This window comes from Choloepus didactylus, chromosome 15 (assembly GCF_015220235.1).
Source record: "Choloepus didactylus isolate mChoDid1 chromosome 15, mChoDid1.pri, whole genome shotgun sequence".
In the NCBI taxonomy this organism is placed as follows: domain Eukaryota; kingdom Metazoa; phylum Chordata; class Mammalia; order Pilosa; family Megalonychidae; genus Choloepus; species Choloepus didactylus.
The window spans coordinates 42,897,720-42,919,430 of record NC_051321.1 but is presented as its reverse complement, the minus strand read 5'-3'; the positions used below and the strand labels follow the sequence as shown (position 1 = coordinate 42,919,430).

Below are 21,711 nucleotides of genomic sequence, written 5' to 3'. Positions count from 1 at the left end.
AACTTATGGCTGTAAAGGGGAGGCTAAGCCTACCTATAATTATGCCTAAAAGTCACTTCCAGAGAACCTCTTTTGTTGCTCAGATGTGGCCTTTCTCTCTCTAGGCCCAACTCTGAAAATAAATTCATTACCCTCCCCACTAAATGGGATGTGACTCCCAGGGGAGTGAGTCACCCTGGTGACATTGGACACAATGCCCAGGAATGAACCTGGTCTGGGCATTGAGGGATTGAGAGTGCCTTCTTGTCTACAAGGTGGAAATGGTAGGTAACAAAATAAGGTTTCAGTGGCTAAGAAATTTCAAGTAGAGTTGAGAGGTTATCCTATAGATTATTCTTAGGCAAGCTTCAACTAGATATTCCAAATGGCCACAATATGCCAAGCACAAATCAACAGTAGTACTGAAAATCCTAAAGATAACCCAGGTCCCTATCAGATACTCTATAAAAGTTTCACTCACTAAGTTTATTTCTCAGAAACTTCAATTCTCCAGAATGTTCCTATGCCAGGCAAGTTCCCAAACTCAGAGGCAACAACCCCTTCAAAAACATCAACCAGATGCAACCCCCTTCACCATAATGATGACAACCCTTTTCAATATAAACAGGTTACGGTGGTCACTGCTCAGATATCCCTGAAGACTGCAACAGTGATAAAATGAGAGGGAGGAGTAGCAAAAGACAAGATAGCATTTAACAAAGGATTATGAATACTGAATCTTTGTATAAAAAAATATATAATATCTATATATATTTTAGTCTCTAGGGTTAGAACAGCTAGAAGGAAATAACTGAAATGATGGATCTGTAACCCACAACATTTTTGGAAATTTGGTCTATAACTACTTGTTAAATCATACTTTGAAAGTTATCGCTTTTCTGTATATATATTTCACAATAAAAAATGTTTTTTAAAAAAAGACCAAAGAAATAAAACAAGCAAATGCACAAATGTAACCCATGAATCTTGATTGGGCACTGGCTCAAAAAAATACTAAAAAAAAGATATTTTTAGTATAATTGGTGATTTAGTATAATTGGATAATATAACTACAGACAGATGTGATAATGTTACTATGATTTTTAGAAGGTCTCTATCTTACAAGGTGCATACTCTAGTATTTAAGGGTGGTATTTCATGATTTTATTTTTAAAAATCTATTTGGATAGATAATCATGGCAAAGTATTCATGGTAGTTGAATCTAAATGAGCAAGGAAGTGTTAATTGCACTATTCTTTCCATTTTTTTTTTGTTTTAAATTTTCATAATTCATAGTTGAAAGAAATGTCAAGTTCCAATAAATTTAAAGAAAATAAGACATGCAAGGCCTCTATGGATAAGTTGTAAGACTTTAGTGAGAGGCATTTAAAAAAGACCTAAATAAACAAAGTGATATAGTATATTCTTGGATTGAATGATTCATTATAATGATATCTGTTCTCTCAAAATTTTTATAGATTAAATAAAGTTTAAAACAAAATTACAAAAGATTTTTAAATATTTCTAATATTTCTAATATTAAATATTTCTAACCTAATAAGCTGACCCTAATTTGTATATTAAAATTCAAGAATAGTCAAGATGGGAGGATTTACTCAAAATTTTATTATAAAATTTACATAAGGCTGTCTAAGACAGAGTGAGCTTGGTGCAGAGATTGACAAATGGCTCAGTGAAACAGAAAAGAGACCAGAGAAACAGAACCACACACATCTAAAGACTTAATATTCTAGGTATGGGGAAAGGACAATCTTTTCAATAAATTGTGCTGGATCAATTGACTATCCATATGAGAAAAAATGAAACTTGACCCCTAACTTACACAATACTAAAAATAAATTACAGGTGGAGTATAAATTTAAAATGTAAGAGAAAACAAAATGCTTATAGAAGAATATCTTGATGACCTCAGGATAGGAAAGGATTTCTTAAAACAAAGAAATGTATTAATCATAAGGGAAACTGGTACATTCAATTATACTAAAATTACAACTTACTTAGGACTAGAATTCAGAAAATATAAACAGCTTCGACCTGTTAGTGAGAAAAACACAGAACTCAATAGACAAATAGGAAGAAGATGTGAACAGGCATTTTAGAAATTAGGAAATCTAAATATGAAAAGGTACTAAATTTCATTAGTAACAGGGAAATTGCAAATTAAAATGCCAATGAGTTACTATTATATACTTACCAGATGAGCAAAAATGTAAGTATCTAATGCCGCCAAGTGTGGCAAAATAGTAGAGCAATGGGAAGTCTCACACTGCTGGTGGGAATGTAAATAATACAACCACTGTGGAATACAATTCAGTATTACCTAGTAAAGGTGAAGAAATGCACATTCCCTTTGATTCAGCAATTTCATTCATGGATACAGCCCCTAGATATGGTTTGTGAACATTTGTATTTGGAGAAATATCCAAGTATGTTCTGAGTCATACTGTTTTTAATATCCCCCAAACCCTGTCAATCAACAGTATAATGGATAAATAAAACGTGGTAAACTCATACAATAAAGTACCATACAGCAATGAAATTGAACGAACTAAACCTATGTAACAACATGGATGAATCTCACAATATAAAGTTGAAAAAAAAGAAGTCAAACACAAAAGAATTCATACTGTATGATTCCATTTGTAAAAAGATCATAAGATATCATAACTCATATGAATTTATGTTTGTATATGGTTATATATGAATAAGGATGTATGTAGAGGTCATAATATATAAAAGAATTCACATTTTATGTTTTTATTCACATAAAGGTTATAATCAAAAAAATCTAAACTCTGCATTTTGGGAAAAGCTATTTCTAAAAAGCAAGGAAATTATTACCATAAAAATCAAGATAGAGATTACCTCTGTAGGGAAGAAGATGGGTGAGATACATGGGACATCTAACGAGCTTCCAGATGCTGGCAATGTTTTCTATCTTGACTAGGATGATTATTTGTTAGGCTGTCACATTTATGTTGTATGTATTTTTCTATACATACATTTCACAATAAAAAAGAAGAAATAAAATAAGAGTCAAATAAAAATAATGTTGTATATGCTCTATAAAACTATGTTGTCACAAAATACACTAAGGTATTTAGCATTGGGTTCACTGGTTCTTTACTTTATGTAAGCCTTTAAGAAACTCACCAAGACAAGAATTTTTAGGTTAACCATATTTTTTCAGTGCATTTGAAATAATTGTTTGTATTTGGCTGTGTGTGTGTTGGCTGTATATTCAGAAGCAAAAGGAAGGCCTATGTTTCTTTGCTCTAAATTTTAGCCTTTTCTTCTGAAATACAATGCAATCCTGGTTTAAAGTCAACTTGCATTAACAGGAATGCTATGAAATTATATACACCAACTTCTGCTGTGTACATTTGCTGTGTGCTTTGTGTGAGGCCCCACGCTAAGACCTTTATCTTGTAATAACCTTTATTTCTATTTTATAGACGAGGAAATTGAGGCAGAGGGTTTAAGGAACTTGCTAAGGTGATGGCTCAAAAACGGTGAAGCAGGGAGTTACACTCAGGTCTGTCTGATTATTAAAACCAGATGCCCTCTTGTGATTGTAATCACTAAGCTATACTGTCTTAATGCATTCTCTGGGGAAAAAATGGGGGAAAAAATTAAAAATCTAATGTTGCCAAATGTGACAAGGATGCAGAGCAACAGGAAGTCTTCCACACTACTGGTGTGGAAGATTTATGTCTCTAAACAGAAGACAGTCGTATCTCCATTTTCATTGAAGACTGTTGGCAGCGTCTGATGGACAGGAAAAGTTAGGTGCCCAACTCTGACCCCTGAAGGGTACCTGAAGGAATCCTATGGTGAATACTTTGATAAAACAAAGGATCAGCTCCCCACACAACAATTCCTGAACGCCAATTCCCGTGCACTCGTTCGGACTTGCTTGAAATTCCTTTGCCATAGTGTAGGGGGCGCCCTTTAACTGACTTTTTTTTTAAGCGTTGGATTAAATGGTTGCTGAGTGCATGTTTTCAAATAGCTTAAGAAGAAATGGCAAAAGTAAAATGAAATTTAAAAATGACTACGTAAAGTTTTAAAATTCAATGAAGCTCAGAAAAGAATGAAGGGTGTCAGATAACCAATTAATTCGGTTTCAAGAATTGTTGCAAAAAGTCAGCAGCATCGTTAGTGATCTGACTTGCCCACGTTTTTCATTAGCTGCAAATCCATTTTGGTTTCATCTGTTGCACATAATTATTTTCAGCTGAGGTTTTGTTCTTCTCACTTCCACATTTCTCGAATTCATAAGTGCGTGCCTGCGTTACTGCGTAGACTCGGGAGTTTGGATATCAGTTTACATTTGGCCTTCAGTAAATAATTCGTCAGAGATCCACCCATTTGTCGTTTCCCCCTTTCCTCTCCACTTGGACAATTCCTCCACAGCCTTCTCTCTCAAGGCGGTGCGTCCCGGAGCTCCAGCGCCGATGACTTCTTAACTTCTTTTGCTGAAACTTGTTTTCTGCCAATTAAGAACCATGCTTCGAGTAATTGTTGAATCTGCCAGTAATATCCCTAAAACGAAATTTGGGAAACCGGATCCTATTGTTTCTCTTATTTTTAAGGGTAAGGAAAAGTTTTCTTCTGTTTCTAAAGCCTTGTTTTCGAATGTTACAGTTTCTTGGGTCTAAATGCAAACGCTCTTTGCATTTTTGGCGGCTGATTAAGGGAAAGTGTCTCCAGCTTTGGAGCAAATTTGTTACCTGTGCAGGTCAGAGGAGAGGATCCGTTTCTGTGGAAGGCGTTTTATTTTCCCCAGGGCTTTGAGATTACTTGAATTACCTTAATATTTTAGCACTGATAGAATGTGATTTCAGTAAGCCCCCCGGGGGGGGGCATTTAATTCCCACATTAAAGGTATCAAAAAGGTCTGTGTTGGTTCAAAGTAAGAGTTTCAGCAGTTTTACATGCCTTTTTGATTTTCTTTGCCTATGAGAAACGGGTAAATGAGGAAAAAAAGCAATTAAGTTCTGGGAGACACCACTGCTCCATTAAACAACTCGTTGCTACTTTATGGCACTGGCCTTCTGACACTGGGAAATGGGGTGAACCTGTTTTTGGATTGTTTGTTTCATATTTTGTGTCTCTTTGTGATTGTTCTACATTTGTAGAAAGTTGGTATGTTTTTTGTTTTGTAGCTTTTAGATTGCTCAGAGAGGAAAGAGCTCTGAGGAGGAAGTCTGCGGTTTGGGGATCTAGCTCTGTCTTGCTGAATGACCTTGGGCAAGTGACCTCATTTCTCTGGATTTCAATTTTCTTGTCTGTGACGTGGATGAGGAGGGTTTGGACAAGGCCATGTTTAAAAGGCCCAATCTAGTTCCAAAAGGTTATTTTTCTATGACATGCAATTATAATTGCAGTGGAGGGGGACAGGAATGGCTGGAGGAAGAAAGCATGCTACCAGGCTTTGTAAGCAATTTCAGCTTTGACTGGAGTGATGTGTATAAATCTTTGGGGACTTTCTCATTTTTGGTTTGTCCATGGTCATTGGTAAAATTGCCAGCTCATTTCTTGGTGGACTGGGGGGGACGGGGCAAGGAGTGGTAGACAGAGTGGAGTCTTGATTATCTTTTGTTTCCTGACCATGCCTCAACACAATTCTCTCTTTTTCCAGGCACTTTGACTACTTCTCCCTTCTGGTTTCTGGGTAATATATATTCTTTTCCTTTCTATTGTCCATTTTTCTTTCCCTATATCCCTTCTCAAACCTTTCCCTATGAGGGTGAGCAAGACAATGAAAGAAATGAAACCCAAAGCTACCAAATGATTATCTAGTAACATATAAATAAATAAAAGATTTGGAGGACAAAAGTTGAATTCTTAAAGGATAATGTAAATTGAGATTCTCAGAATCTGGTTAGTGGATATCATCTAGTCATGTTATGTCAGAATTTATTTACAAGTGGTTAGTTGGTTGTTTTTTAAAATTGTTTTCCTTAAAGCAGTTACATAGTAGAGATATAACATGAAAGTTTTTATCTACCATTGACATCTAAAAGCATAAAAAATATATTGGTTTCAATCTGCTGATGTCATTATTTGAGGCAAGGCTAGATTATAAAAGTCTAGATTATAAAACTTAGATTAATTTCTCTAATTGGAGAAATTAGAGTCAACGCTATATGGAGATCTGACTTGTCATTTGTCTGTGGTGTGTATGCATTGATAAAATATTTTAAATGACTAAAAACATAGCTTACTCTGTGGACTTAAAAACTCAATTAAAAGTGGAAACTTTCAGTTTTCCAATGTAGTCTATCCAAATAAATATATTTACTAGATTATTTAACTTTAGTCTCTTTTCTGGATCCTTCTATGTACAAATTGAGTGGTAAAGTCATTCATTCATTCATTTGTTCATTAACAAACAACATGACAGAAAGAAGAAAGAACACTGAACTGGAGTAAGGAAGATCTGGATTTTAGCTGACATAACTAAATATCTAATTACCTTGTCTAACCCAGATTTATCCACCTGAGTGTTAAATTTCTCAGTTGTGGAATGCTAGAAACTGATGTCCATGAGGTTCCTTCTGGCTTTAAGGCTCTATAACTTTATAGTACCATGCATTGAATATCTGCTCTCTGCAAGATATGGAAGCATCACTTTAGGCATTGGAGGGAATATAGTAATGAATAAAGCATTTTTCTTGCTTTCAAGGTGCTTTCAATCTATCCCAGTGGCTTAAAATACTGGTGTTAGCAAACCCTTCCCAGGTGTGGCACCCAATTTAAGCACTGTGTAAAATTAAGTAAAATTATGTTTGGACATGAGGATATCCCTGCTATGATAATGCCCTTCAGAGGGAGCATGGAGTAGAACCAGATGTGTGCATCACTGTATGGAGTGGGGTAGAGATTGTGGTAAAGTACCCTAGCAGAAGATCAAGGTGGCACCAAAGAAAGCCCGCGTGTTTTCTGATGTATGAACATTTTACCTTCTGAGTATTTAAAACAGCAAGATCAGAGCAGTCAGCAGCTCTTCTCAAACTGTAAGATGGCAGGAAGAACGGTTAAGTGAAGGCATGCTGGTAGTGATGCTTGTATAGACACTGGGAGACCCTGTTGGTCTGTAGATACACTGCAGTTGGAAACATTCTCTATTGACAATCAGCTGGCTCAGAGTGGACCTGAGTCTTTTGTATTCAGGCCCTTTCTGAGGCTGAACAACTCAGGGCCTGGTATGAACCAGGAGGATTTTGGGTTATTGGCTTCTCTGCTGTGTGGCTGTCTTTGATATTTAGGAGTGCAGGAGTAGATTATGAAAGCCATGAAGTTTATTTGATTTTTCACCTCCTTGGGGTGCATCAGTTCCTGTGAACCTAGCCATTCTCTCTTAAGTTCGATACGGACAGCTAGGCTATAAAGCTGAATCCAGCTGAGATTAGGCTAGACAGACCTCTGAGGTCTTTCTTTAAGACTTTATTTTTCCCCCAAATTACAGGGGTTTTTTCAGTTCTAAAATTTTAATAATATAATATTTTCAAATTATAACTTCTTAATTACAAAAGTAATACATGTAAAAACAAAACAAATTGTCCAGAAAGGATTATACAACTAAAAAGTGAAACTTCTCACTACTCCTTTCCTTTTTTCCCTTCCCACTCTTAATAACTAGGGGTATGCTTTGAATTGAATCCTCCCAGACCTTCTTACTATAAATGTGTTAAGTTGTTCCAATCTCTCCTTGTTAGCAACAGTGCTTCAATGGACATCCTTGATGTGCATATCTTTATGAACATGTGTATTTCTGAAGGACAATTCCTAGAGCCTCTTTTTTTTTTTTTTTGGTATGGTGTGTTTTTTTCCTTTTCTTTTAAAGATGATTTCTGCTAGATATTGCTGTGGACTTCCATTTTCCCTTTGACTCATCCCTTACTTCTGTGTCAAGTCTCTGGAAAAGGTGATTGAAAGGAATTTTCTTGCCTACTTTTATATTGTTGTGCCTCTATAATTTGGTGACATTACATTCATATGAAGCATCCATTTCCCAGGAACATTGTTGCCATTCTTCCTTATGACATCACCCATTCCATCTGCCAGAATTTTCTCTCACTCTGGTCTTATGCAGATTTTTTCCTTGTGCAGTGGCTACTGCTACTGCCCAGATGGCCCACCAAATAATTGTCATGTTATCACTTATTTTTCCAGATCCCTCTTACTTCCTTTGGACATGTTTTTTGAGTGCAATCCCAGATAGTTCTAGAACTTCCCTCCAATTAACTTACTTTGTAGTTTTGAGCAAACCACTTAACCTCTCTGAAAATCCTTTTTTTCTTCTGAAAAAAAAAATGGGGCTGTAACTGTCTTATCTGATTATGAGTTAATCTGTAAAGATCTCTGAAGAGACTTGCCTTTTTTTTTTTTAAAGCAAACTCTACTTTGCTATTTGCATTTTTAAAGTTGTATTTTAGTTTTAATTTAAGGAAATTAACATCAAGAATCTTTAAATAAGCACTAAAACACTGAGATTCCACTTAAGAAGGGTGCAGTATGATGGGAGAGAGATTTTTGGGTCTCATTCAGTGTCATTCTTGAAGGCACCTGGAGATTCCCACAGGCTCAGATGGACAATCAAGCCCTACTGACTGCTCTGAGAGAACTACTTTATTGTATTTACAAAATACTCAGCAAGGCAAAAATGTTTGATCTGAGTCATTTCCATCATTTCCTGGAGCACAAGGCTTAGAGAATCACCACCTGAGGAAAGTGGCCCCACCCTACTGAAATATGGGAACTCTCAAAGGTACACTTCCCAAAGGTACATTCTGCAGGCTCTCGGTTACTTATAAAGCTAACCTTGCCTTTTAAAATTAACTGGCTTGTTTTCCCTTCCCTCCTCCACAACATATCTAAATTGTAGGCACTCAGCCAAGAATTGCTGGTATTTTTCTGGTTCAGGTTTCCTTTCTGACTGTCACTAAGTTTCTCCATTCCTCTGAGATTAGGTCCTGCTAAGAAGGCATGTGATTTCTATATTCTCTGCAACACCTAGCACATTATTGATGTTGAATATACATTTTAAATGCTAACCATAGAGGCAACGAGCTGGCAGGAGATTTGAGGTATCTTGGTGCCATGAAGTCATTCATTCTTGGTCCTGAAAGGGCCATAGCAAGTTGCCCAGTCTCCCTTATTTCAGTTAGAATTACACTTAATATTCTCTCAGGTGCTTTGGGGGTGAGGCTTGACAAAAGGCCACTTTGCACATTCCTGAATGCCCAATTCCTAGAACCTGGAACTCAGTGTCTTAGCCCTTTTTATATTCATGATCCTGGCAAGGAAAATGCAAAGCCACCACATTTTTTTCAACACATTGAACATATTTTTTCAACAATTTCAACATATTGAACATATTGAAAATTCATACACAAAACCTTCAATGTTCTATAATGCATATACTTAGAATGCTGTTATATGGCATTCACCTTACCCACTGTGTAATTTCTATTGAATAGCTGTTCTCTTGAACAGGAGTGTGCTTTGAGGGAGGCTGAGCACAGTTCTCACCCAGAAATGGCTGCTGGGACACTAGGCACTTTAAGCCTTATCAGCTAACTTCTTATCAGCCATTAGGGTAGAAAGGCCCCCTGGCATTGGAGTCAAGGAGGCCTGAGTGAGATCCTAATTCCCACCCCTTACTTCCAGTGTGCCCTTGACAAATTAAAATCTCCAGCTTCAGTGTCCTCATCACTCCTCCTACCTTGCAGGGTTATTTGAGGAATAAATGAATATACATGTGAAATTGCACATGTGAGTCCCTAAATTTCCTGCCCTATTTGATAACAGTCACTTTTATAGAGCACTACAACACATCAGACAGTATGCCAGGAACAAGGGTCTTAGTCTTCAAGGTCCAAGAGACGAACTAATTAGAACCAAGACTTAATGAGATACAAACCAGAATAGGGATGCCAAAGATAATAACACAAGAGCTGGCATAAGAGTAAAAAAGATTCATTGAGGGGGTGTCACTTGACTTGTCTTAGAGGATGAGTAGAAATATGACAGAAATGGTGGGAAGAAAGATGTTCCAGGCTTTGGAACATGACCGAAGGGCCAGGGAGCAATGGAACTGTGTGGTGAGGTTGACAAGGTGATCTAGTATGATTAGGGCTCATGCTTTAGTCATAAACCAGTGGGGAGCCACTAGGCAGCAATGTGAAGGATAGATTAGTACTAGTCAGGAAGACTAGTTAGAGGGTTTCCTAGTTGAGGTAAATGCTTCCAGTCTTCTGGAATCAGAAGGAAGGAACTAATAGGAGAGATACTAATAAAACCACCCTGGGCAGGCTCATTGGGCCATCATTCCTGTCACTCACTGCTTTTCTCCCAGCCAGAAGTGTTTGCCTGTGGGTGAGTGCAGAGGTGTGGCCTGTCTGTAGGAGGCCAGCCTGAGGGCATTAGCTACCCTAATGAGAGGAGGGAGAGAGGTCACTGGAAGATAGAAGAAAGGAAAAGAAATAGAAAATGATGTGAAAGACAAATTATGCTGTCTTCAAAAAGAGCAAAATGGGGGGCATTTCCTCAACCAAGCTGAGCTATAGTTTCATTCAAGTAAAGGCTTCTCTCCTCACCCAGTCATCTTACCTGGAAGGGTAAGGTACCACAGTCAGGAATTGTTTAACTACTGGGAAGACAAATACTGAAGTTTGCTCAGAAAAAAGTGTTTTTTCCTCAAGCTAGGGAGAAATCTCCCAGAATCCAAATCATGGGCCTCATAGGAACCAGAATCCGAATCTGATCAGGCAGGGAGGCATATTCATTCATTCTCTCTCCCTCCCTCTCTCTCTCTCTCTCTCTCTTCTCCCATACATCTATCCATTTCCTCTCTCGGCATTGGCTGTGTTTGGCAAGGCCTCTTACTCCTGCTTCCTGTAATTTCTAGCTTTGCTTGCATGAGTCTCTCCTTACCACGGAGCTAACTTGGTCCCCATTCTACTTCTGACTACAGTGTCAGTGTCTCAATTTAGATCCTGAGAGAAAGATTCCATTGTTTCAGTTTGGTCAGGTGTTCACCCTGGACCAATTAGCCGTGGCCGAGGGGCAGGAAGCCCAGTCCAACAAAGCACCCAGCAGGAGCCATGAAAGGGCACTTGGGGAAGGGCGGGTACCCCACATGTATGTCCTACTCCAGGCAAGCTCTGAAGGACTACCACGGGAACCGCCCAGCCCATCACCCTCCAGGATTAGACCTGCCTCTTCCCATGTTCAATTTTTCTGATTCTGCCCCCTCCCCTCCCACTTCAAAAAGCCCCCTTGTTGCCATAATCAATACAGTAAATGGAAAGGGATGAGCTTCAGACTAGACAAAGATTTATTTCTGGCTCTATCACTAACCACTAAATATCTCTGGACAACTGTATTTCTGAGCCTTTGTTTCTTCATCTATAAAATGAAGAGAATGATATTTACCTCACAGGGATGTTGTGAGGCTCCATTGTGGTGAAATATCTAAAACACTCCTTCCACTGCTGGGGGACATTTCTGAGGGGTGGCCCAGGCTCAGCTGTTCAGAACAAATGGGATGCCTATTGGCTGAGGCTACACACAAGCAGCTTGAAGTCAGAGCCTATGTCTAATTCATCCCTCTTTCTGCTGTGAGAAAACATAGTAGCTTCTCAACTAGGCACATAGTAGGTTCTTAACTTTCTATGGACTTGGATTTTCAGCTCACACTTGCCTCTTTAGCTGAGAGTGAGAATCACAGCAGTGTAGTCTTAGGGACTGCGGCGGCCAGCAGCCTGAGACCCCAGTGGCCTCTTAACCAGCGTAGGCCAGGCCCTGTGAGGCCAGTGTGGCCAGGTCATGCTGGGAGCCATAGCAGAGCTGAAGGCATGTGGGAAACAGCCCTGGGTCCCCTGCAGTGGGATGTTCTGTTTGGTATTGGCCCATTTGGGCCTGGGCTTTCTGGGACAGGTCTGAAACTGGCCATCACACTGTTCTGCCTTTAATTCTTTCCTAACATCCCATACTGCTTCATGGCACCCATCGGAATGTACAGCCATATATTTGCTGGCTTATTTGATTTCTGTCTGCCTCCTCCGTCAGACAGTAAGCTCATGAGAGCAGGAAACTTGTCTAGTTCTCCAGCACCTAGCTCAATGCCTGGCACATAGTAGATGGTCAATAAGTGATAAGTAAATGATTGTGGTCCCTCTCTTCATTCATTCAAGTCAGGGTCTCATAGGCTAGAAGAACGAGATGGGATCAAATGTGGCCAAACCTCCATGTTCACAAACTACAAAACTGATCCCCAGTGTTCAGGACGTCAGGTTTGCCATGGGATAGTTGGGATAGAGTAAGCCTCTTCTCAAAGGAAGCAGGAAGGCAGAGGGAGCCCCAGCTTACCTCTGACTTGGACATAAGGGCTTTGATCTTATTAATGGCAAGAAACCTCTCTGAATCTGTTTTCTCAGCTGTGAGGTGGGTATAAGACCTACCTCTCTCTGGAGGTTGTAAAACTCAAATAAGATAATGTATTTAAGGTGGTTGGCCATGTAGAAGGCATGCAATAAATGTTTATTCTTGCTCCTCCCCTTCAAGTGTGGCTCTCTTTGCACATTACAAAGTGAAAAGTTAGTGGGCTGGGTTAGGGATGAAAGAGAAGTTTGCGAGTCAAGTGGGGACAGTTAATGCAGGACCTTTAAGCTCTCCTTTTAGAAGGTGAAGCTACAAATCTGGAAAAGGGCTGCATTGGGTTTATATTTTGTCAAAACAACTAGTCAGTTTTGTGAATATAAAAATAGAACTGTTTTACTAATTTTTAAAAATTTCATTTATTGGGTAATCATTTATTTGGATGCCTACCATGTGCTAGACTATTTAGAGCAGCACCATCCAATAGAATTTTCTTGATGATCTGCCCTGTCCAATATGGTAGCCACTAGCCCCATGTGGCTACTGATCACAGAAATGTGGCCAATGTGACTGAAGAACTGACTTTTTGATATTGTTTCATTTTCATTTTAATTTATTTAAATGGACTCAGCTGTGCGTGTTAGTGCTGCTGGCTTGGACAGCGCAGGTGGCCACGGGACAGAGACAGCGGTTGAGCCGAGACTTCCCATTCACTGACTCGGTCGCCTTGGGCTAGTTGCCCAGCATCTCTGTATCTCAGTTGCCTCATGCGTAAAATGGAGAGGGTGATAGGCCCTACCTCAGAGAGCTGTTCTGAAGATTGCATGAGTAGAAACTCATGCCCTCCACTGGAAGAAACACAGGCGATGAAAAAGCGGGCGCCTCGGTAGTGTCCGGTTCTGGAGAGAACACTAACACTGAGAACAGCGAACTCAAGTCTTCAGGTGAAGACGGACTGTACACAGCAGTCAGCCCGGCCTCCTGGCGGAAGTTACCTCCTGCCTCAGACAGGATTCTCGGGGTGCGCTGGCCTGAGCCCCGTAGCAGGAAGTGGGGAGAGCGCCCCACAGGCCTCACGACGTTTCTATTATTTTTTCAAGTAGTCCAAACCGTGGCGGGTGCGATGATAGAACATTCCTCTGAGGCATTATTTCCGTGCCTTTATTTTGGAAGAGTTGTAATTCCAAAGAGGGTCGCTCTGCCTTACCATCCAGCCCCTCACCTCCAAGAGCCAGGGGAGGAGGCAGAGCTCTTCGGGGAGAAGCCAGGGTCGCCCCAGGAGCCGGTGCCCTTCTCCCTCTTGCCGGGGCCTGGGCAGCACCCCCAGCCGGCCTGCCCCCCTGGGCTTGTCCGGAGGTTCGATGCCCTGCTGCACCACTGGTACCAGGACCCGCGCCTTTCCTACTTGAGGAATATTGAGAGAGATTTTTTTAAAATTTTCATTTGTATTGCCCCAAGTCATGTGCTTCTTCTAGTCGATACTGGTTTTTCTAGAATTTTCTTCATATCTTTTCCACATCCACATTTCACGTGCATTCGTGGAGAAGATCATCTGAGGCCATTCAATACACATCTCTGGAGGCCGCGTCGGCTCATGATGTCACTTGTCAGAAAATTACTCAGTTTGCAAGACTGCGATATAACTTAAACATTGTGACTGAAGTTTCTCTGAGTTCATATTGTGTGGCTGATCTGAAGTCAGTCGGAATTTGTGAACAGGTTAGCAAGCAAGATATTTTTCTTCCAGGTATACAATATTTACTTTTTAAAAAGTGCAGTTTACATTGCAGCAATCAGTGTTAAATCATTTGCATAAGATTTAACAACCTTTTTAAATAATGAATGTAAACATTGTAACGTAATGGTACTTAAATATGAACTTACACATTTTTATGTTTCTTTTACAACTACATCCCACTTCTGTATTTCCAGTTGTTAAAGAAAAATATTTCAAGAACAGATCTCTCAGGAAAATTGCTGTTCTCCATTTGTGAAGAATTTTTATACAAGAATACCAGTATACCCCTCCTTTATTTTACTTTGTAGCATGTGCTGGAAAAATTGCAACAAAACTTTAATACCTAACGGGTAACATTTCTAAATACTCTATGAGATATCTGGGGATTTTTAAACACTTTCATGAAATCTATGTAGCATAACTAACCCACAGGCAGGTTGGTTTACATTAAATTTTTTTTAATGGGATGTCATATGGAAATGTATTTCATCAGAGATTTAAGAATAAAAAGGGTGTTGTTTTGTTTTCATACAGTGAAAAAACAAAAAGGATTGCATGTGTAAATTGAAAGCGCTTAGCACACAGAGAGTAGTTTAAATGCTAGTTGCTAGTGGTTTAAGTGCCAATTGCTAGTTAGCAGAGGTGGACATCCTGAGTGACAACAACTACTTACTAGATCACCAGTACCACCACTATCATATATTAACTTCTTCCAACATGCCCCATATCTTATTGAACCTTCATTTCAGTCTCAGGAAGTGGGCCTTATTATCATCTTTTACCTTTGAGAAAACTGAGGCAGAGACAGGTCAGATTCAGCTCGATTCCAGACTCTCCATGTATAGTTATTGAATTAAGCCTGAGTGAAGAAACAATGCACAGCCTCTGCCTAAAAGCACCAAGTCAAATGAACAAGTCCTACCCTCTCTGAATGGCTTGAGTTGTTCAGTGGGTTGGAGTCATTTGGATCCAGACTGAACAAGGAAGAACATGTACCAAGAATTAAAGAATTTTAAAAAGGAAAAAAAAAACAAAACAAAAGAAAAACAAAGCCCAGCCCTCCTGGGGTAGGTTTACCACAAGGTAATGAAATGCTTTATGACTTGCTGTGACTCAGAGACTCAGAGCTGACATAGCTTAGCAGTGAATCAGTTCTGCTGAAAATCAACTTTGGGCGATTTTATTAGTGGAGCCTAAAATCCCACCTTAAAGTATTAAAAATCTGACATTTGATTGGCAGGGTGAGGTTCCATTTCACTTTGTCTCAGTTCTCTGGTTTATTACCTTCATCATCTTTTTCATCCCAATAGCACAGCTTAAAATTTGAAAAATAAAATAACCTATCTCCCATTATTAAAAAATGAAAAATTATCTTTTTGCTTACCTCTCTTCACTATCTGAATTCACTGCCTGGATAGTTCCCATCTCTCTCCCTCCTTTCTTTTGCTGCTGCTTCCTCTTACTCCTCCTTCCAACCATAAATTCAGTCAACAAATGTTGATTGAGAATGCGTTTGACCAGGCTGTGTGTTCGGCATTACGTATATGGTAAGGGAACAAGTCATATTTGGCTCCTACCTGTATGCAGTTTGTACTCTAGCTGTAAATCCAGCTGGAGTTCAATGTATTAAGAATGTGTTTAAACTCCTGGAAAGGAGGCATCATCAGTGATTTGCAGATTATGTTGATAACGAGAGCTTACTAGCACCCAAAAATGAAGTCCCCCCTATTACAACTGAAGAAACTGAGTCTTTGGGAGGGGGTTAAAAACCTTGTTCAAGGTCCCACAGCAGGTTCCAGGAGGGGCTGTAGCACACCTGTGTTGTCCTAACACAGTGCTGAGCACTGGGTTTTGCCGCATCAGTGTTCAGCCTCCTTTGTGGTTGTGCATGTGGGCTCTGGGCTCAGATCCCTTATGGGGAATGAACCCAGCCTTTGTCTCCTACCCACTGTACTTCCTTGGGCAAGTTCAGTCCTGGGGGCACCTGGCCAGACCATTGCCAGGTCCTGGGCATTGGGGCTTTGGACTGGACACTTTTGTGTCAAAGGCCTCATCTGTGGCTCCAGATGCCCTCCAGCTTGTCTCAGTCTGCTGAACACATCAGAATGGCTTCCCATGTGTGACGTGGTGTGAGGAAGGAGACCCAGTCACTTATGGTGTAGAAAACCCTTTTAAGGGCTCGATCTCATTTGTTCTTTAGTTATACCCGTTTTGCAGATGAGGATATTGAGTCTCAGAGAGCTCAAAGAAGGCCAAAACTTGCCAGGAAGAGGCAGGAAACACTGGAACCCTGATTTCAGAACCGTTGGTCCCATGAACTTTCCCACTGCTTCTTGCATATCTCTGGTTTTCTTTATGCTTGGCATCTCTCTTGCTTTAATTCTTCCCTCTTTCCTTGTCCTAGGCTCCACTGACAAACAACAGCCCACAAACACTACCAGCTCCCAGCTGCCCTCAGACCTGCAGTAACCAGCCAGCCCAGCTCCTAAAAAGCCTCGAGTTCCAAGTCATTGGCAGAATAGGAAGCAGGGCTGAGGACCGTGGATTAAAACTACTGGCAACATGTCAGAAAAAAAAAAACAAAACAAAAAAAACTGGCAACAGCAAAAAATCCCATTTAAAGAGATTAGTTATGGGACAGCAGAATCTGAGGTCGAGGTTAAATCAGCTGAAAGTTTTTCCGCCTAGGAAGGATAGGATCTACTTATCAAGATTTTGGCCCAGGGCTTTGTGTTTGTTTTCAAAGTTCCTTTATGTGACTGTTTTATTTTCTCTTGATCCTGTCTCTTGGAAGTAGGGAGGAACTGGATCCTCTTCATGCTTGTCTGACAGATATAGTTTATGAATCTGATTCTAATCCAACACACAGGCGTGTCCACTGTGTGCCAGGTACTTTCATGTTTTCTTACGTGGTGCTCACTCAACTCTGAGAGGTAGGCTTTTTCATCCCCCTTTTATGAGATACTCAGGCTTTGAGAAGTTTTTTGGAGCTGTAGTAACTCTCCATCTCCTCTAGCTGGGTTCAAAGTGAATTGCCAAATACCTTAATCGGTCTTTAGCAAATTGTATCTCAGATACATGCCAGCCAAAGGCAGAAGAACAGTGAGATTAAGAGGCTCAGAACACTAGAAGGCTTGAATTCAATTTCTGGCTGTGTTATTTACTAGTGGGTGACCCTGGACAAATTACTTAACTTTATTTTGCCTCAAAATAAGGATGATAGTAGAATTTCTAAGAATTAAAAGAGGTGATATATACTAAGCATTTAGGTGTGTGCCTGGCATGGTTTAAGCCCTATACATAGGAGCTCTTTTTCCTGGACTTTAGGTACCAATCTTTATTACTGAAGATATCTAGAGTTGGAGTAAGTGGCCCAATGTCAACCAGATGGCAAGTGTTGAGACTATGGCAGTATGCCAGATGCCCTCAGCCTGTGACTATGCTTAAGAGCACAGGTGTGGGAATGAAGCAGACTTGGATCTGAAGCTCAGCTTTGCCACTTACTAGCTGTGTGATCTTGGGCAATTGGTTAACTTCACTGAACTTCAGTTTCCTCTTCTGTGAAGTGGGGATAACAATACCTCCCTTGTAAGGATTAGGCATGAATGGGTTTAAAGTGCTCAGCATAGAGTGCATGCTCACATGGAAAATAAACTAAGAAATCAAAGAAGCACACTGTTCTGTTTCTCCACGGAGGCAGCCAGTCCATGTGCCTCGTGGGCACTGGCTCCTTCTGCCAGCAGCCTGGGCAGTTGGCAGAGCTAGAACCCAGCCATTCCCCCGTGTCAGCTTTTAGGAAGTTAGAACTAGATTCTGTATGAGTCATTCAAATTGACTGGGCTTCACTGCAGTTTACTTGGGAGATATGGTTTTGATTCAAGAGCTTGCATACTTGGAAGGGCATATCCAGAAGTCAGTGGGGCACTGGGTGCAGAAAAGGAAGCAGTAACTCAGCCTGCCTTTTTGTCTGGGTGTTCCTGTTTATCAGCGATATCAGTGACTGTTTCAGAAATGTACAAAACAGCTTTGTTTTGTATCATGGTTGCCACTGGGCCAAAATACCTTTCCCCTAGAACCTGTTTGACAACATCATTCTGGAAGGATGAGGCAGCCAGGGCTGGAAGGCAAAAAGTCAGAGATATCCCTGGCCGGGCCATTTGTCTCTGTGCTCCCTGTGAGTTCCTCTGAAGTCCTGAGAACAGAGGAGTCTCCTGCTGGCCCTTCCCAGAGCCTTCTCTGCCCCCTGGTATTGTGAAAATTCCCCAAGATGCTGGCCACTGTCAGGCTGCCTGCAAGGGAGGGGCAGTCACTGCTCACATGCCAGCTGCTCTGGGCGGGTTTTCAAGGACTGGAACAGAGCCAAGTAGAATTGCTACACCAGGGCTGTCCCTAGCTTCATGAGGCACTTTCTCTGATCACTGCAGCCCTGCCCTCCAGTGCTCCATGGCCTGGAAAACTCACTGGGGGAGTCATGGGGGTGCTGCCTGGGTGCAGTGATAAGAAATAATATAATAGCTCCTGTTTGTTTAGTGCTTACTGTATACCTAGGCTCTGTGCTGTGCATTTTGTATTCATTCTTCCATTTAATCATGAAAGCAACCCTAGTCATAATTCTTACATGAGCTTATGAGGTCCAGTTCAGTCAAATTATGGAAAGATTGCTATATAGTAAGCATTCTGCTACGTAGTAAGTACTATCTGATCTTAATTCTCCAACTATGGAAACTGCTCTGTGTCTCAATCCCGGCTCCACCTCTTACTAGCTCTGTGACCTTTGACAAATTGCCTAACTTCTCTGTGTCTTGGTTTCTTCATCTGTAAATGGGAATGATAGTAATAGAGCTTACCTCTCAGAGTTGTTGTGAAGATTAAATGAGAGAATCCATGGAAAGCATTAGGGGCAGCAACTAGTTCAGAGCACTTAAGGAATGTTAGCCATAGTTGTGTTGGATGGGCCGCAGGGAGTCAGAAGTTTTTTATGCTGTGAAAATACTGGGTGAGTTTGTGTATTTGTGTAAATGTTCATTGCTCAGAGGAAAGGAGCCATGACCCAATGAAGTACTTTTGATTGAGAGGCCAAGTGTAGACACATGGCTGAATTCGGAGACCTCATTGATCTACTTTGCCTACCAAACGAGCTGAGTTACAAAGGAAGTCTTTATAAATAGCGCACCCATTCTCCTAGGGCCATCTCAGTAAAACACAGCACTCTAACCAATCTGTGCTTGGGGGGATTTCATAAAGTTCATGTGCCACTGGAGCTGAGGAAAACTCAGAGATTATCTCGTCTAAACTCACAGTTTATCAAAAAGGGTCCAATACACTGTCTGGTAGGTGAGCAGCAAAGGAAATGGTTCCGTGCAAAAGGGCACGGTGGCTTGGCAGGGAGCATTGTTCAGTTCTCTTGGAAACCTTTTGCAGAGGTTGGCATGCGGGTTAATGACTGCAATGGTGACCTTCACAGATCTGAGCGAGAAGCAGGCGTAGCTAATCAGAAAACAGGAAATGTCCCAAAGAATGCCTTTAGTTGTGGTCCAGAGTGCACTCTGCATTTGTCAATTGTTATGTTTTGGCTTGAAAATATATCATTCTTTTCCATAGGAAGAAAGTCATCTTAATGAAATTAGGGATGGGAGCATGGGGGAGGTAAGTGATGTAGAGAGAAGGGGGAATTTCCAGTAATTTAATCTGATGTTGAGTGTCTGTAACTTCTTTTTTTTTTAAAGAGATGGAATTGAATATGTGTGTGTGTGTGTGTGTGTGTGTGTGACTTTTGCTGCTAAGGAAAGATTTATCTACTTTATTTTTGGCTGACTTAATTATGTGTGAGAATAGGCTTTCAATAAAATGTAATGTGTACATATTTTGATAAAATCAGAACCACATTCTTGGAAAGGATTGAACTGTGTTTCTTCAGAAGGGTAGGAGCAAATGCCAGCTGCTTTATCTTTCCTTATTAGCTAGGGAGCTTGGGGGGTGCAGTCCTCGGGCTCCAGAGTTGTACTAGACCTGGGTTAGAGGGCTTCTTGCTGCGATCTTGCTCTCCTGGGATCAAGCTCTATGCTCTTGGGCAAGTTACCTAACCATTCTGGGCTTACTTTGTTCACCTGCAAACTGGGGTCATAACAGTGCCTACCTTATGTACTTGCCAGGAGGAATAAATGAAATAACGTATGTAAAGGGTTTAGCACATGCCTGGCCCAGAATAAGCACCCCCTAAAGGGTAGTACCACTAGCAGCAACATCATGCACCAAGTGCCAGTAGCTGCAGGAAGTTCCACTTGAATAACCCCAGCTAGTCTGTGATCAACAGAATATGCTTGGACTCTTTTGTTCTCAACACGCAAATGAATCATGTGTTCGGGAATATGTATTCAAAGAGTTGGATGACTTGGTTTTTCTCACTGGATTATGAACTTCTTGAAGTTATGATGTCCAATTTCTAATACCCTCCTCCCTTAAGTGGCTTGTATTAGCCAAATGAGTCTTAACCTGGCATTCTAGGCCCTCCATAGTGTGACAACAACCTTCCCATGCAGCCCAATTACCCTCTACTCGTTTCTTGGTTCTAGCCAATTGGATGGTCAGTATCTCCACATATGACCTGTTCTCTGCTGACTCACCCACCCTGTTGCCTCCACTTGGAGTTACCTTTTCTTCCCAGCTCTGCATTTCCATGCCCTTCTTGTCCTCCAGATTCCAGGTCCACCTATGCTTCCTCTGTGAGGCTTTACCTGGTGCCCAAAGCTGGAAGTCACCTCCCCTTCCTCTGAATTTGCATCACGCTTCATCTATACTCTACTGAGGCAACTGAAGGCCTTCTTTCTTTATCAGTCATCTGTAGCCATGTCACGGCTGGACCGTTCAGTGTGAAACTGTGTCTTGTGTATCTTTGCATCTCCCACTGTGACCAGCTCAGTGCCTGGCAAGATGTATTTGCAAAAATATTTGTTAAGTGAAAGAATGAAGTTGATGGTTACTGCTTGTGGAGAACTTACTTAGTGGACCATTTTCATGGGCTGAGCTGTGAGGCCCTTGGCCTGGCCTCCCCAATCATTATTCACATTATTCCCCTTCTTGCAGGAGAGAACTTCAGAGTGAGGGTGGAGCAGGGAAGAGTTTGGTGGGCCCTTTTTGCTATTTGATGGAAGCAATCATAAAATTTCTGCCTGGTTCTTCTGTTCAGTAACCTATAAACTACATTTTTTGTGTGCGGAGCTTTAAGATGAAGACCTGTCTTAGACTCTTCTGTTACCCTGGTTACTACACTTAGTGGATGCTTAATAAATATTTGACAGTGAATGAATGAACAAGTGAACCTTTTCACACTGCCCAACATTGACTTTGGAACAATCTGGGGACAGAGAGAGTCAGTAGCACCAGGCTTGGCATCAAGATAGCCTTGCAGCGAGTCTTCCTTGTACTGCTTCTTAGGTCAGTAAGTAGCTTGGGGCTCATTCCAAATTAGCAAGTGCTGACTTTTTCTGCAGCCTCCCTGGAGCCGATGTCCTTGCCTTGGTTCTCTGGGGAACTTGAAGACTGGAATTTTTACCCCAATACCGTCTTTCAGTAACCCCAATTC

General features: G+C 40.9%; 1 protein-coding gene across 5 annotated transcripts in view; it reads left to right on the top strand.

Annotated features, from left to right (window-relative positions):
- Positions 1–4,244: 4,244 nt before the first annotated feature.
- MYOF (myoferlin) overlaps positions 4,245–21,711 on the top strand; it is a 161,645-nt gene continuing 144,178 nt past the window's right edge. For 3 of the 5 annotated variants that reach the window (XM_037803987.1, XM_037803990.1, XM_037803985.1), the window contains exon 1: positions 4,245–4,597. In XM_037803987.1, coding sequence (XP_037659915.1) covers positions 4,510–4,597 — 88 coding nt within the window. In that variant the 5' untranslated portion in view covers positions 4,245–4,509. The remainder of the gene's footprint in view (positions 4,598–21,711) is intronic. The other 2 variants (XM_037803989.1, XM_037803988.1) reach the window with 1 other exon arrangement.